This window comes from Botrytis deweyae (genome assembly GCF_014898535.1).
Source record: "Botrytis deweyae strain B1 chromosome Unknown BDEW_016, whole genome shotgun sequence".
Lineage (NCBI taxonomy): Eukaryota > Fungi > Ascomycota > Leotiomycetes > Helotiales > Sclerotiniaceae > Botrytis > Botrytis deweyae.
Genome location: NW_024066223.1, coordinates 387813 through 404976, shown reverse-complemented (window position 1 = coordinate 404976; position 17164 = coordinate 387813). Strand labels below are relative to the sequence as shown.

The 17164-nt window shown below is 44.2% G+C and overlaps 5 protein-coding genes across 5 annotated transcripts; 3 read left to right on the top strand and 2 right to left on the bottom strand.

Moving 5' to 3' along the window:
- Positions 1–774: 774 nt before the first annotated feature.
- Positions 775–2152, top strand: EAE98_007118 (uncharacterized protein; the record flags this gene model as incomplete). Its single annotated transcript, XM_038954741.1, has 2 exons — positions 775–1510; positions 1572–2152. The coding sequence occupies 2 exons, from the start codon at positions 775–777 to the stop codon at positions 2150–2152; spliced, it is 1317 nt and encodes a 438-aa protein (XP_038808883.1).
- Positions 2153–3396: 1244 nt separating this feature from the next.
- Positions 3397–4146, top strand: EAE98_007117 (uncharacterized protein; the record flags this gene model as incomplete). Its single annotated transcript, XM_038954740.1, has 1 exon — positions 3397–4146. The coding sequence occupies one exon, from the start codon at positions 3397–3399 to the stop codon at positions 4144–4146; it is 750 nt and encodes a 249-aa protein (XP_038808882.1).
- Positions 4147–5035: 889 nt separating this feature from the next.
- On the bottom strand, positions 5036–9929 carry EAE98_007116 (uncharacterized protein; the record flags this gene model as incomplete). Its single annotated transcript, XM_038954739.1, has 3 exons — positions 5036–6569; positions 6645–6762; positions 6827–9929. The coding sequence occupies 3 exons, from the start codon at positions 9927–9929 to the stop codon at positions 5036–5038; spliced, it is 4755 nt and encodes a 1584-aa protein (XP_038808881.1).
- A 1269-nt stretch (positions 9930–11198) lies between these two features.
- On the bottom strand, positions 11199–11903 carry EAE98_007115 (uncharacterized protein; the record flags this gene model as incomplete). Its single annotated transcript, XM_038954738.1, has 1 exon — positions 11199–11903. One exon carries the CDS (start codon positions 11901–11903, stop codon positions 11199–11201), a length of 705 nt encoding a protein of 234 aa, XP_038808880.1.
- Positions 11904–12427: 524 nt separating this feature from the next.
- Positions 12428–13517, top strand: EAE98_007114 (uncharacterized protein). The gene is made up of 2 exons (XM_038954737.1): positions 12428–12967; positions 13076–13517. Exons 1-2 carry the CDS (start codon positions 12766–12768, stop codon positions 13189–13191), a joined length of 318 nt encoding a protein of 105 aa, XP_038808879.1. The 5' UTR covers positions 12428–12765; the 3' UTR covers positions 13192–13517.
- The last annotated feature ends 3647 nt before the right edge of the window (positions 13518–17164 follow it).

The following is a 17164-nucleotide window of genomic DNA, read 5'->3' as shown; positions in this document are numbered from 1 at the left end:
ACTCTATTTGATACATATACAGAGTGGTTGTTGTTACAAACTTTCTGATTGGTCAATAAAGTCGCGGCTCCGATCCCCGATGTAAAGCGCGAGTTTGACAAAAACAAAAACAACATGAACTTCCATTTTGGAGACCGATATGTATCGGTGACAATGAAGGGAGCCACGTTTGTATCCCTTTTATGGTGGATAAAGTGATATTCCTTGAATCTTTGGAATTTGCATCTCGAACTTCATTTTTGCCTAGGCATTCATCTTGGCGCACCAACCTGATGTGGCAGGTCCCAACGTTATCATGCTCTCAGCTTCCTGTACACCGGGCTTGGTACGCCCAACTTCAACTTACAGATATGCTGCCACTTTCTTTCACTCGTGATCAATCGCTGAAGGTTCCAGCTTCCTGAATGCCGGGCTTGGTATCGCGGCATTTGGATTGCAGATACTCAAGTGGTTTTTGTTATCTGAAGCTGATGTATCACCCATTCTCAACCTTCCTAAATGTTGTTTTTCGTTTTAAGAATAGAATTTTCAGGCACTAGATGAGTTTCTCGAAAGAGAAGGTAGCGATTTATGTAAGATGGCCAAGCTTGCCAAGTGGTTCGCAATCTTGAAGAACTCCTTTCACATACCTATTTGCGACCGAGGGGAAGCTACAAGGCCGAGATGAGGGGAAAACAGTGAATGGGAAAGCCACGATATTGATACATATATATACTTGAGCATCATGGTCTACGTGAAGTTTTCTGATCAGTTTCTTACTACTCAACTGGCACCATGAAGCTCACATCATTGTATTACATCGCGGCTCTCGCTCCCATTTTTTCTCAGGGATGTCTTCTCCCAGAAGAAAGGGAAGGAAAACCAAGAGTTGTTCGTCGTCAAACTAGCAACGGCGTACCAATCGGAACTGGTGATCGCTACAGTGCTGGAACTATTGCACCACGAGGTGTGGGATCTCAAACCACCACTTTCACCACACTCCTGAACGTCAACGAGATCTCAAGTGGACTCAAAGCTCTTGCGAGTGTATACGGTATCACCACTTTCACCACCCCATACAAAACATATAATGGTGCTTCCATCACTGGCGCTAAAGTCGGAGGTAATGGAACATGTAATGATGCGATTCGCGTGTATTTGAATGCAGCCATTCACGCAAGAGAGCGAGGTTCTTCAGATGGCTTGTTGCTCTTTATTAGTGATCTCTTGTATGCAAACAAGAATGGTCTCGGTCTGAAATACGGTTCAAAGTCTTACACCAATGCTCAGGTGAAGACTGCCTTATCGACAGGAATTGTTTTTATTCCGCTTAGTAACCCTGATGGTGTTGCTTATGATCAGTCCACCAACAGCTGCTGGCGTAAGAACCGAAACCCAGCATCGGGAACTGGTGCTTCTGCTGGTGTGGATTTGAACCGTAACTTTGACTTTGTGTGGGATTTGACCAAGTGGGCTTCAAGCGTTCGAAGTCAGGTTGCGTCTTCCAGTCCTTCTTCTGAAGTATTCCATGGTATGTACTTATGCTTCACTATCCCTGGTCCAAACCATCTCTAATCAGTCTCACCATATAGGTACCGCCGCTTTCTCAGAGCCAGAAACCAAAAGCATCAAATGGGTGATGGATACATACTCCAAAGTTCGCTGGTTCATCGATCTTCACTCTTACACCGGTGACGTTCTCTACTCCTGGGGGAGTGACACAAACCAAGCCTCCTACCCGACCATGAATTTCCTCAACGCGGCCTACAACTCAGTCCGCGGAATCGTATCCGATACTCCTGGTTCTGGTTCCGGCTACGGTGAATACTCACCCACAGCCGAAGCTACCGCCAACAAAGCTGCAGCTACAAAGATCGGTGCAGGTATGAGTGCCGCTGCTGGACGCACATACTCTGTCATCCCAGCTGCGGCATTATACCCAACCAGCGGCGCCAGTGATGATTATTCATACTCTAGACATTTTGCCGATACGACCAAGAATCTTATCCATGGTTATACCATTGAATTTGGATTTGGAAACTCGGCATCTAGTTGTCCATTTTACCCTACCCAAGCTCAGCATAACCTCAATTTGCAAGAGATTGGAGCTGGGTATATGGAGTTTTTGCTTGCTGCTGTCAGCTTGGGATTGGGTGATGCTACGACTTGTTAGGGCGGTGTTGAATAAAAACATACTTGGAGATGGAGATCAGGATCTAGGTCTTATGTTTCGGTCTATTTGGTTGTGTATTTGGAAATAAAATGGCTGCAGTCAAGTGATGCATAAAATAGTTAGCTTGGTTTATGAATCAATTTCAAATTCATTCAGGTGCTCATTCATTGCTCTTTGTTTCTAGTAGTCCCAATTTTATCTATGTAATGCTTAGATTTTCTGTAGATTTTCTGAAAATGCTCCGGAGAATTCCCTACTCGAGGGTAAAAGTAATATAATTTCTGAGAAGTGAGCTCATCCAGTACCATGCGTTAGTGGACAATATTCAACTCGTCTTCAACGTGATGCTATAATAAAATGACAAAACAGCACTCACTCATAGAATACAATTCGGTCACCATGGCGGTACAGAGTCTCCGTTCGGAAACCCCACAATATCCGATGACTGCCCATTGGACTAATTTCAGCCTACCTGTTAGCTTCCCACTACCAGGGTTTCCAATAGGACAGAACGAAGTTTATTCTTGAGTGGTGTTTCATTCACGGATCCGTTCGTCTCTCTTGATCAATAATATTCCTACCGTGATGATATAATATATTGGTAGGTGGGTAATAAGCGAGAGGCCAACAGTGCTAGAAAGGAGCTAGATAACAACCAAACCTACCTACCCGAAACAGTAAAGCTATCACGTGTGTTTCGTATCATTGGTTCAAAGCCAATTCAATAAGGCTCAAACTCAAATTTCGAGAATCTGGGGTAGATAGGGTGAAGCCGCTCAAGTCCAAAAGAGGTTTGGTTGCAAAGCTAGATGGCCTAGATTCGACCAACTCGGGGAACTAAGAGTAAAACTTTGGAACTAAAGACTGACGGCGGCACAACTTTTGGGGATGGATAGTTCGTCATGATCGATATGTATATTTTGTCTCGAATTTCTTTTTCATCTTCAACTTTGCATTCTTTCTTAACAATAAATTTGGACATCGTATACTTGCAATTCACGCTGATGATACACACTATATAATACTATAACTTCTAATCTTTAATACCTATACAGACATTTGACGTCGTTCAGTACTTGAGATCAATACATATATTCGAATACCTTTGGATTTATACAAGCAGTTACTCACTGTCAATCATCAACGTCGGCGCGAACATCCGGCTATTTGCAATATCCAGCACAGATACAAACATTTACCAACTCGCAATTTACAATATTGACAGAAGCATAAAATCGCCCTCGATGTCTAACACCACCACCGAGATCGAATACCTTTCGATCTCCAGCCCCGGTAGAAATAATCATTCATTGGGGAGCATAATCAGCACGGGAACATTAACCCAAGAACTTCAACCTGACAATGTTGAATCGACTACTGTACCTGCACCTGCGCCCATTCGAAAATGGCGTTGGCCAAAACCATCCGAGAGAAGAAAGAAAGCAGTAACACTAGATACCAATACCAATACCAATACTAACACTCTCCCACTACCTCAAAACCCTAGTGGATGGATCTGGTGGAACGATTCACCCCAACTACCCTCGCGAAGCACTACTCCCTCATCCTCATCCTCACAACCACAACTCCTCTCTTCCCCAGACAACTCACCACCCACCCTATCCCTCACCGAGGGTTTCGAAAAATACTGGGAAGACATCTCGGACGAAGAAATGATTACGTATATCCCGCCCAACACCGTCAAGATCTGGAAGTGTATAATCGCACAGAAACGTAGGCATGCGAGAGCAGCGGGCGCAGAATATGAGAGAGCGTTGGAAGAAGAGCTTGAGGAGAAATATGGTGCGATGTTGAGGTGTAGGGAGGAGAAGAATGAGGCGTGGTCTGTGGAGGAATTGTTGGAGATGGTGGAGGAGTGTGATTTGTTTGGGTGGGTGAGGGAGAGGGGGATGGAGGCATTTTGGGAGGGGGATAGGGTGGATAAGATGGGTGATGGGAAGGGGAATGAAGGAAGGAAGAGGTGGGGGAGTTAGGTATATATCACGTGTTTATAGCGATGAGGGATGGTTCACCTTCATGTCAATACTAAGCGCAGGTGTCTTCCTATATCACGAGATACCCAACCAAACTCTGTATAAATTGCATAATCATCTTATTATTCAAACACACCCATCTCTGTCCCTACTCAACATATCCACCCCAAAACCAAACCTCCCATTCTCTATCCCTTTCCTATCCACGATCTCATCCCCAAAACCACAACTCTAGATTTTCGAATCCTCAAATTAGGTCCCTCAAGGATTTCAGATCCTAACAATCACTCAATTTCTTCCTTATATATTCTCTCCTCAAAATTCAAAAAAATCGAACCCTCTCTAAAAATAAACTCCTGAGCCATAAATACTACCCTACTAACCTACTACCCTATCACCCAACAAGCCTTCCTCTGAGTTTCAAATTTAGATGCAGGCTTCCATCATTTATCATTCCATACAAGTCTCCCTAAATAACAACCCACAAATTCTCATTTGATCAACACATCAATCCTCTCACCGTCACCACTCTTCCACTTCCTCATAAAGAGATAGAGATACCACAGCAAATACTTTAGCGAAGGAAACGAATGTGTTCATTTCACATACTTAACGCAATGGGAACTTTTTTTTTTAGATGTACATGTAATAGTAAGAACTTGAAGTGGATATAATTCTCTATTCTCTATTTCTACCCTTCATTCCAAACTTTCGAGTTCATATGAATATCTGTCTAATGTAATGAACTTCTCTTTTCGTTCATGATTCAAAAATATTTGTGTATGTAGCTGATTCCATGCCTGCTGTATTATGAAGCTTATCTCGAGCCCATGCCTAAGTTCTCGCGCGCAAAAGTATATTATGATACAACGAAACGAAGGGTACCAAACTATTTGGCAGCGCTAATTTTCTCCTGTGGTCTCCCCCTTCCCCGTCTTCCACTTCCACTTCCACCGCCTCCCCCCTTAACGGGTTCTCCTCCACTCCCACCCTTCACAGACTCTCCACCTCCACCACCTCTCCCCCTACCTCCTCTACCTCTCGTCCCACCCTTTCCTCTCCCGCTACCACTCTTCGAACCACCTCGCCCAGCCCCACTGCTAAAAGCCTTCATCCTCTGTGCTTCTTCCTCAATTGCTCTCTTACTTTCCTGATCCCACCACTCCTGAAATTTCTGCTCCTCTTGAATTTCCTGGAGACTTCTCTTTGCAACTGCTTCTTTGATCACTTCTTGTTCTCTCTGTTGCATTCCAATGATATCAGCCATTGATAATTGCAGCGAGGGCTCTGCCTTGGATGCTGGCGCTTTATATGACTTAGAGTGAGGGATGAGTGGAGTAGATCTAGATGATGGTATTGGCTGTTTTGATGGACCAGGTGATGGGGTTTGTACTTTTGTGATGCTACTGCTATCATTCCTTTTCTGTCCAGAGAATCTAGTATCTGGAGACGCAACTCGGCGTGCAATCGAGGGAGTATTTGCTGGTGAAATCGCTGGTGAAATCGTTGACAATGGCGCTAGAGATACTGGCGAAGATTTATTCTCTTTATCAAGGATATCCTTAAGATTTGTTCTCGAACCGACACCCGCAACTTGCCAAGGAGACGATGCTTTTTCTTTGCCTTTACTCACGGGAGTCTGTACAGCTTGTTGAAATGCTGCCTGCTGTTTCTTGCGTTCCTTCTGCGAGAGTCTTGGGGTTGCCGACTTAGCAGTTGCTTCTTCATCCTTGGCCTTTTGGGCAGAGAGGCTCAGGGATAAATTGGAAGTACGACTTGTTGACGCCTGGGCCATGATTTCTTTCATATCAAGCTTCAGTGAAAGATTGGGGGAAGACCATGTTTTAGCTGCTGATTGAGGTGTGTCAGGGGCGTATTTGATTCCCAAACCAGCAGAACTTGGTAGGTCCGTAGGAGACCCTGACTCTACAATCCTGGGAGTTGAGCTGCTTGTAGGAAACCTTGGAGTGGCTGGACCACCCGGAGAAGCAGAAGTCAAATCGATAGTCAAGTTCAAGTCAGGTGGACTTCCAGGCAGTTCGTCGTCATCCATATCGAACATGAAGTCGGCCGCCACATCCTTGGGACGTATACTTGGGCTAAATGGTTCGTTCTGCGCCGCCCTGGATCTTCTCCTGGCTTTCTCATTACTGGGAGAGGACAAATTATCATCAATACTTCCCATACGCATCTTAAAAGACGAAGATAATCGACTATCCTCATCTTTAAGATGAGCACGAAACATCATATCTCCAAGCCTGCGACGCCTTTCCTCGTCTATATCCTCTGCTAATTCTGGATACTTCTCGTGTAAGTCCAGATCAGCTCGGCCACTTTTTGCAAACGGCAAACAATGTAGTTGATTATCGCGTACGACTTCATCCAATTCGAGAACAAGTTCCTCGTCAAGATCATCAAGTAGACTATTTAAAGTTAGTAATGTACAAGACCAAATATTAAGATATTGCGGCTCATCAGAATTCCGAAAATAGACTTACTGATTCTCAAGCATTGATTCTAGCTGCAAGCACATGTACTCAAGACCAGCATGTTTAAGCTCGGTGATTGAGCAAGGTGCTATAGCATTAACAATATGGCAGGCATTGCGGGTAGTGACTTTGAGGATGTTAGTATTATTCGCAAAAGAATCTGTGAGGAGTGAGGTGCGGAAAGAACATACCGAACCGGCCCAAAACGTGCTGACAAATTTGGGATAATCTATCGATCATCAACTCGTTTGCAACACTCATGACATCTAAGATAAGTTCCGAGAACTCATCGATATCTGTGGAGACTATGTGGTCGAAAATCTCAGGCCCTATATCAACATATAGATAGCGTAATACGACCTCGAAGGTTTCTGGTGCAATATGCTTCAAATCGATCCTGATCGGACCTGTATTTTCCGCACGTCTACCAGCAAGCCATTGACCCCCAGACCGACCATTGAATAGACCATCAAAGAAAGGACATCTTTGGCATGCAAGCGCACTGTGAATAGGAATTTCTCCTCCATCCAACTCAACAAGAGCATCACAACCATCAAAGAATTTCTCGTCTTTGATTGCATTGTCCAAGTCAGTGGTTATTGAATCTGAGGGCCGTCTATGAAGCCCAGGCCCATTCAAGTATTCCATATTCAAATAGGAACCAAGTTCCATGAGTTGACCCCTAACCTTTCTATACCTGAAAGCCAAGTGTGGGTAGTAATTTGCAAAGTTCCAAACATCAGCAACTTCATCCTGGTAAAGAAATATAACAACGTTGACAAGAGTGATAAAATCCAGGCCGTTGAAAGTGATTCTTATCCTACCGCTTGTACCTTTATGAATGTTAAGAATATCAGGTTCTGATTTGGAACGATCGGGGAGCGAAGCGGTTCCACTGTGACGGAACTCGGCTAGAAGTGATCTTAGGACAGCAGATCTACCTGCAACCAAGAAGCTATGGACAGGTATTGCGATGTCAGATGTGCTGCTACAGATCTCAATATCATAGCTGCTATCAAAATTCTGACCCATGAACAAGCGTTCGACGTCCCCCTCAAGGTCCGGAGATGTAATGACTGCTGCCATAACAGACCCATATTCAGATGCCAAATTTTCGAAGCGATCCTTCCATTTTGCATGCTGTTCTGCTGGATACTCTGAGGCAACCAGATCTTTGATGCTTGACAATGGTTCAAGATCCTCCAACAATTTCTCATCTTCAACCCTCACTTGAGTCCTAGTCACGTCACAGTCCTTACGGATCGCCGCAAATACACCAAAAGGATTACTTCTGACAGCAACTACTTTGGTAAGTCCAGGGACCCGCTGGAATTTGAAATCCTTTCGGTCATAATCACTATTCCCAGTGAAAGAATCCTTATTCTTAGCTCTTTTGACACGTCGCCACACGGCACCAGCCTGAGTGCAAACTATGACGGATCCATTTTCGGCAACACCAACAGACTTGATTCCATCCCAGTTACCCTTGCGGAGTGACCAGACTCGCTGCGGTTGTGATAGAGCTTCCTTGATTTTTGAGGGGTTGGTTGTTGAAGCTGCCGCAACCTTTGTATCAACCTTCCTTACATTCAAAGTGTATAAATCTCCTCTACCAGAAATGGCTGCAATCGTATCTCCACCAGACTCAATATTAGTGATATTGTTAGACTCGTTGTCATATCGGGTTGTGAATGAAGTGCTTTGAAGGTAGTAGTTTGTGAAGCTTTCATGTAATGGGAATTTGACCATATTATAACCATAGTTCGTGAAAACACAGACTGTATGGTTTTCCAGAAGGCAAATTGTTGCACTGTTGATGGCCGAAACTTTAACGATTGATGACTTGAATAGGGATGCCGCAACTCTGCGGGGTACTAGTTGAGCCTCCAAGGATCGGGAATCTGAATCCATAAGGCCTAGTTGTCCTTCGTTCTTCCCCCAACAGAACAGTGAGCTAGATGTATGAGCCACTGAATGAATAGCAGATGCAGCTATACCGACTATGGTTTCTCTTTTCAGAGGTCCAAAAATCTGGCGCGGAGTTGTGCAAAAGGGTTCTTCATCCTTTAAGGCAGGGCGAGGTAGGTTGTAGCCTAATTGACCCCAAGTGTTTGTGCCCCAACTGAAAATCTCTCCTTCAGATGATACAGCAAGGGTATGGTTCTGACCGAGAGCAACGGTCGAGACTTTCTTCCCTGCTAAGCCACCCTGGTTCACTGGCACATAATTGAAGCGAGTGGTTTCATCTCCCATCCCTAATCTACCTCCAGGACCAAAGCCACACATGTAAAGGTTTGATTCTGGATCTGTAGTCAAGACAGCACTACTCAACTTGGAAAGAACGACATCATGTATGATAATAGGCCTATTTTGGATCATGGAGGGAAGCTCCGATACAGTGGTAGGAAAGCTTTCGTGACCCGCGACAGGATTGTCATGATGGACAGAGTCTAGGTAGTTTTCATAAAACTGAAAGAGTAATCGGTCAGGACGCTTCAGTGTTATCCTTTCCGGATACTGGCGATCATCCTGATCACCGAACCCCAGTGAAAAGTTTTTGTTGCTACCAAAAGCAAAAAGCTCATCCCCATCAATACTTTCGGGTTCTGACACATCAATCTTGAGCAGCTCAGAATCACCGTCATTAGAGTCGTCATCTCTTTCGTGGCGGCGCAATCTTTGCTCTCTGATGTATTCCCGGATCGATCGTGGTGCGATGGTCGCATTGTAGACATCAAAAGGGGTGTTTCCCTCCCGATCTTTAATCTTGATAACTGACGAGTCTGGCTTGGCTCCTGTGTTTCCAGTAGCGCGGTCCTTTGAGTCCCTTTCGATGATTGCCCGAGCAATCGTGACGTTACCAAAATACAAAGCCCTATGCAATGCTGTCCATCCACTTTCTGTGTCTTGTATATAGAGGTCGATAGAGGGATGTTCGATAAGGGCGGTGGCGAATTCTATTGCATTCACCGCTGTTGAAGACGCAGCTCGGTGCAAAACTGTTAACCCAGCATGATCTCTGCTATTTAACTCCGCTCGACTGATCGCATTTCCCTGCCCTTTGATCCCATTTATGTTTCCAGCAGGACCAGAAGCCTTGCGACTCTTGCCGAAAGTCTTCGGTGACGTTCCCAACCCGCCAGAACTTCCTATTTTATTCCCAAAGCTACTGGAAAATGCCGATCCTCCACCATGTCCTTTCAATGTGTGCGATGGGTTGGCGACGTTTGCCAATATGCGTCGAAATTTATCGACGTCATCTTCGTGATAATATTTCCAGAGAAGATTGCTCATGTGTGGATAAGGGTGGCAAGAAGGATATCTTCCGATTACTTCAATGAACACCTAGCTGTGGCCTCAGAGGGACACGGCGTTTTTAAAGGTGTTATGAAGTGGAGGAAGACTCCTGATAAAATCGAAGAGAAATAAAGTCTGGGCTTGATCTGCCAGACGTCTTAATCGATAGTCCAAGGTGATTTGGGCGATTGTGAAGCGGGGGTGCTTATGCGATTGATGAAAGTCGTACAAGCTCCGATACCTGTCGAATTTGAAGTTTTTGGTCGATCTTATTTATTCGATTGAATTTGGATTGTAATATGTAGTCTTTCTGTTAATTCAAGTTGAAATAATTGAGTCAGTATCGATATGGTTATTGGAAATGTATCGCACAATGTGAAGACCGTTGATATTGTGCGACGCGATAAATGCCCTGGCCAATCGGAATCGCGACTTTAGCAGCATGCTTACGGAGTGACTTGAACGTGGGGCAAGTATTTGACGAGACCCATCGTGAGCTATCACCTACCGTCATCACTTCTTACCTAATATATAATTGAAGATTTGTAGCTTCCAATTTTCAAGAATTCAAACAAGAAGTGTTTATTAGAGCTTGAGAGGAAAGTTAATATATTGGCATGAAGCTTTCTTTATGTATTCGTGCTTTAACTCCAAAAGCCATTTTCTGAAGCGGTGAAGGAAACGGACCCACATGCTCATGCAATTCTCAAAGCATTCTCGACATTTTCGACATTTTCTATCATAAATCGAATTTCAAAAGAAGCTAGAAGCACGCTGTATTATTGGTTGTTATGCTAATTGAAACCCCAGGTTATAAAGCACGTAATCTTGTGCTATAATTTTCCAATCTTGAGATTCAGATTTCTACGATGAACTTTATATGATGACTGTAACATTTTGGGCAGGTCTTCAGATGTATCTGAACTTTCACTCGGTCTTCTGCTAGCCCCTTTTGACATAGCTACAAGCGAAGCTTTTGGCTGATGATGCCATCCCAGTGTTCTCTTAATGGGCTCGTCATCGCCGGTGGAATATGATTTCCATCTTAATTGTTTTTCAAGTATGAGCAAATATCATCCATGATTTCGAACTTCTCTGTCGAGCGTTGGAGCGATGGCTGGACGAATCCGGTCCTGTGATTGAATTCCTTGATTCTCTCGTTCCTGATGGCCTGGTGATGGCCTCGGCTTCGATGACTTCCAACCTCCGTCAACAGAATCTTTTAACGTGTCGGGCACTATTTGAAGCGTGACCTGTCATTCCATCTCAAGTCTTCAGGTTGTTTCCAAATGTCTCATCCCCAGCCTCTATCCAATCCACCTCTCCTCTTCTTGCTCCCCAAAACCCTCTTCCATAACTAACCAAAATCTCCTCTCCCTTCTTAATCCCCTTCCACTTTCCCACACCCTTCCCCTTCCCTCCACCAGCCTTCTCCCCTAGGACCCAAACCCCCATACCTCTCTCTCCCCTCCCACTATCCCAAATCTCTTTAAACTCAGCGTTAACCCTTGCCCTCTCCCCACCAATAGTCACCCCCCTGAAATCGTTAATGAACCTTGCTTCATTCCCCTTTCCTTGTGCATCAACCCCAATACCTCCCTCTCGATCCAAACTCAAATCATAATCACTCTTCTCATGCCATTCTACCAGCCTCTTGATCTTTTCATCCGCCAAAGAACTCGGTGCATGCACTTCACCGATGTACTGCAAAATGAAAGTTCCAGGTTTCAAGTCTCTCATAGCGAACAATCCACTCTGGCCATTGGCGGGATGAGAAGGGTCATTGATGGGCGTAATTTTGACGAGGGATGAGGGGCCTTTCGTGTGAGAAGTGGGAATGGGAAGCGAGTCTGCAGTTGGCGTGCGGAGAGTTTTCAGATGTGAAGGGGTCATTGTTGTGCAGTATGTGGGGGTTATCAGATATGGGATCTGAGAGGGCCAATTTTTGGGTAGGGGTTGAGATGGTGCCATTTTCTTTAAGAAGAATTTGTGTGAAGGATTGGGGTCCAGTTTCTGGAAAAACTTCTGAAGGTGCCTCGACCGAATCCAAAATTGCAGCTATGGACACTTCAGCTTTCTTGATCCTAGAACTCTGTGACCAAGTATCTGTACACAAAGTAAACTTATCCCCAAATGATTTCTCTTAATCTCTGCCTCGTCACCTCAAATCGCTTCCCCCAAACCAAAAATCTTCCATCCTCAAACGCCAAGCCTTGGCGTCCGCTAGCGCCCGCCCCCACAAAACCCTAGCAACAATGACGAGCATGGCGACCAACCCTGTGAGGATCATTCTTTCCTGATCAAACAATATGGACTTTTTGATTCGTTACTTGGACTTAGACATTCACTTTCTTGTTTATGAAAGATGGGGTTTGGAAATGCCATGTTTTTTCCTTGATAGACGGTAGGATACTCCTAATTGTGGCAGGCGAGTACAAATGGCGTGGTAAAGAATGCGGAAATTGGATGTAAACGGTTGACGGTGATAGGGCTGCAAACAGGTTTTTGATATGACGCAGATGCTTGCAATAAATAGGAACAGATGCTCCTTGCTATGATTTTGTCTGGTTGTTTGCTCACGACAATGAGGTCATCTTCGATAAGTGACGCCACAAAGGTGAAAGCGATGGATGCAGGTGGTATAGGTAGCAGGTATAAATTGATAGATTTCACCGCCACATCCACACAATTCTAGTTCTAGTTCAGGATTCGTATACTCAATCTATCTACGATTCAGTTCTATCGCAATCCAATTCTAAAACAAATCAAATCAAATAGAACGACACGATCTAGCCCAGTCCAACTCGAATCAACAGCAAATATCAAAGCAACCATGCCTTCCCTCGTTGAATCCCTCACAAACCTCGTCTCCTCCATCTTCAACACTATCATCGCAACATTCAGCTCCATCATCGCCTTCCTCCAATCAATCCTCAACACGATTCTCGGCCTCATCAATGCATTTTTCGCAGCAATCGGTTCTGCTCTCGCGGGTATTGCGCAGACGTTTGAGGGATTGGTGAAGTTCCTCTTGAGTACGTATACTTTTCTTCTTTCAAATAGTAGGATAGGAAATGGAAAGGCAATTGGAAGAAAAATAGGTGAAACGATCCAAACACAAGCTAAATCTTTTCTTCAAACAGGCAACATAATTATCGTCGTCGCTCTCGGCGCTGCCTTCGTCACATACACCGTCTATCAACGTAGTCAAGGAAGACCTGTTACTGCTGCACCCGGTAGCGTCAAGAAGACTTCTTAAACTTGTCTTCTCACGAATCTCGGCGTCCAAACGGGTGATGGTGGGATACGAAATAAAGAAAATAAGTGCTAGGAAACTTCCAGCGGGACAATCATATGAGATGCATAAGAGGAGTGCTGACCGGAAAGAAGGAAAGTGAAGGGGAGGAAATAATAAAACAATGAAATAAGGGCGGTTCACTCGCGGAGTATACTTTATGATACCTCACTACGTAGTACTAATACAACAAAACAATCAAACAACAAAACAATAATCCATCTTGGAGTGACGCACAAATGATGAACTACACATCGTGTGACGTTTTCCACCTTTCAAGTGAATCTACCGGAATCGGAGTCCGAGTCATATCGTACAGATTCCGTACGACGTGAGTATTCCGCGATACTGTAGATTCCGTGGGGGCGCATTGATCTATCCACCTCTGCATTTCTGCTACCCATTCGAATTTTTCGTGTATAAAATATATGAAGTATACCTAGGTAGGTAGTGTTCGGTTACATGGCTCGCATGGAAAGGGGTTTTTTCGCTTTTTTCGCTTTTTTCGCCTGACTAGGTACCTCAAGATTACCTATTGTACAGGTCAATGCAAAGCACTAAGCATTTCCACCATCCAAATGAATCATCTCGGTCGTGCGTATTCTCATTACAGATACGAATGGATAATCCCGTTTCTCCAACTATAAAAACCATCAACGAAGATCCTCGTGGGTATCTCCGTCCCGGATTTTTGGAAGCGAATTCGTAGGCTGAGGTTGCGCTCAGACTCGAGATCATTTGATGCCCGGGCAGGAGATGGATGGAAGGTATACCCACGCACGCCACGGTCGATGCGCATTGTAAGATCAGATCACACGTTTGATATCTCCGAGCAGGTGTCTAATCACCCAGTATGTGAAAATGCAAACGAATCTTGCTATACTCACGACAAGAAAATGATAGAAAGAGAGTAAGACGGGTATCATTATCTCGAGTCAGTGATGATGATATTCCTTTTTACTTACTAGGTATGTAATCTTTCTAAATATACATCCAAAAATAATCATATCCAGCACATACTTTCCCATCCTCCCATTCTACCTTGTGCACCCCTCGGAATCCGGAACTGATTCATCATCACCCTATCATCCACGGACGTCAATGCACCTACCGACCTACCTGCCAAAAAAGCTTGTCTCCTATAAACATCAATAGCGACGGCAATTGAACAATCGTCTTTCGATCTCATTCATGAAACCACTGACTAATTTACTAATTTACTATTGTCCATCAAGATCCAGATGGCTCTTGGTTTACTTGGCAACACGTAGGTTATTTTTTATTTGATAATTTTGATTTGAGTTTGCTGCCGCGGTCTTTAATTTCTTCGAGCTAGTAGTGCAAATCTAGGACCCTTACATCTCCTTCCGCTTTTAACAGTATGCAGATATGATTGGATGATGCACTGCACCTCTGAGAATCCAGGGTTTTCTCACTTGCTCGTAATCGGAAATGCTCGACCTACCTGCCGCAAGTCCACGAGGAAGGGAAGGATAGATTGCACATGCAGTCCACGTGACACAAATGAGGTATTTATTCTATTGGTTCATTTTACTTCGCATGTCATTCATTTTGTCGAGTATCTCTGGCGGTGAGAACCTGTTTGCTTGCCCTGTTTGCGTGCATCTTGTTCGCGGAGGTCGGAGGAGAATACAGATTAAGTTTAAGGTCTTGAGTTCGAGGACCTCTGATGCGTGGGGTTGTGGTTTTGAAGCTTACAAGCAGGTTGCATCTGCATTAGTTGGTTCTGTAGGCAATGTAAACATTGCATATGGGAGAAGGATTGAGGACTATGGATGAAATTGAATTGAGAGCGGGTAGCGCGAGACTCGCGCGAGAGAGAATGTTTGATTGTTCTGATCTTGTGGTTTAATTTGAATACCCGGGTAGAATGTAAAATGTGGAAATCTTGGTTGTAGGTAGGTATTGAGGAAAACATTGGAGCTGAGTACCTACTGAAGTCTCGTTCTCGGGTCCATCCCTTAATTTCAATTCGCTTGTGGGACGATCAATTCTATCAATGCAAGACTGCAAAGATACAACATGTAATGCATAGTTTAAGGAGCTCAATTGACCCCCGCAGCAATTTTGTACCTACAGCATTTTGTCATTTCAAAGTAAACGAACAAGAAGAATCGATCCGTGTGATTGTTCAAAGTGGAAGAAGTGCAGGTGAGCAGATGATCATATTACACTTCAGATTCGGTTTTCATCACCATAGAGCATCGTGGCATCCGAGTATTGTACCACCAATTAAATGATGGTTGATATCAGTCATATTATGACGAAGAGGGCGCAGCACGCACATCAAAATTTGATCGTTCCTCTGGATTTTCCTCGTGGGGTTGAAGTTCATTTGATATGTACAAGGAGCCAGGCGAGCTCCTCCCTTGCGAATAATTTCATGCAGCTGCCTTCGAACGTGGCAACTCTAAACTTCGTATGTTGCACGAAGTTTTCGAGTATCCCATAACTTCAGCGTTAAAATCCCAGCATTCTGGTGGGCTCGTCGACCATGCATTGCACTACAGCGCTAATGTGAATGAAGGCCTGTTTGTCATACCAAGTTTTTATTGAGGGTTCTTTAGTCTCGAGTTGAGGAAATTGTAAATTTCAAGGACTCGATCTCGTCTACCGACTGCCGTAGAACTAGTGACAAGATCGTCAAATAGCTAGACAAATATTTCGGGAGATGAACATCGATTGTGTATGTGCTATTATTATAGATTGTGTTCTCCGTTCAACCGTGGTGCGTGCGTGAGCCATGAAGTAAGATAGGAGGATATCATTCCCGTCCCGTAGAAATTCCGATTGTTCTTCGTCACCATTATTTGCGTGCACATCATGTCAAGCCATATCAAATATGATACATGGAAGTTGGTGTAACGTCGACTATCTTGGGTTACTGATATTCCGGACCGTCAGAAAAACGGTAATTATACGGGGTGGGTATCAGTTTTGGGGCTGAGTCGTTGTTGTCAATGCTGATTCATGGGGATCTGTAGGTGTGGTGGGATGTGTGAATGGCTTGCATATCTTCCTTGAAGGAGGTGTACAGTAACCATAACGGCATTTACTGTATTCAAATGTATGTTCTCAAGGCAAGGCGTGAAAAGAGAGCGATTAGATGTTGATAGTGGGCCGATGAATACTCGATATTTTTCGATGGATTCCCAATGAGGGATGTTTGAAGTTGGCTGGAAATGAATGCCTTGATAGAACTCCTTCATTGACCGAATTAGACGAGGCTTTGCAATTCGTTCATGTGGTGAGCCAGTAATCGGGCAAACAGATCGGTGGTTGAATCGATTGTTGCAAAATAAAAACATCCATCCTCTATTTGCTTATCTGCATGTGTGAATGCTTACTTAGATTAGCTGACAAGAGAAATATGTTTCAATGAAGTCAAAACCGTTTCCGGGGAAGTAAACTATGCTGGCTAAATGTAGGTTTTTGTGGATGGATTGTGGATTCCGATAATCTTTCTGCTCTGATTTGATATTATTTCTCTTAACCCTAATCTTGACCTGCCCGTATATGGAGTTCTCCAAGCCGCCATGCCACCATTAGGTTACAAAATCATTTGATGTTTTAAACTTTGGACCGGGAGACAGATAGTGAAGCCAGTGCTACTCTATAGTCTTCCAGATTGACTGTTCAGACTTCAAATCAAACGAAGAGGAGAGGAGCCACCGCCCAGAAACTGACGGCTGAGGCTTCGTACATGCAAATCAAAATTTGGCGCCGAGTAAGTACTGGGTCTTTCATATATTGAATACTTGTAGATTGTAGATTGCAGGTTGCGGATTGAAGATTGTGAGATATCTGCATGTGAGTAGTCGGATACGGGTAGTAAAGTACACATTGTACGGAGTAGGTGCTAGGTGGTGTGGCATTGTAGTAGCCGCAGGTGATAAAGCAGGGGAATAAAGAGAAG

Bases quoted from the DNA above. Each gene is read 5' to 3' on its own strand.
- EAE98_007114 (XM_038954737.1), top strand. From the start codon at position 12,766: ATGCCTTCCCTCGTTGAATCCCTCACAAACCTCGTCTCCTCCATCTTC. The intron at 12,968-13,075 runs GTACGTATACTT...TTCTTCAAACAG, and splicing joins ATTGGTGAAGTTCCTCTTGA to GCAACATAATTATCGTCGTC.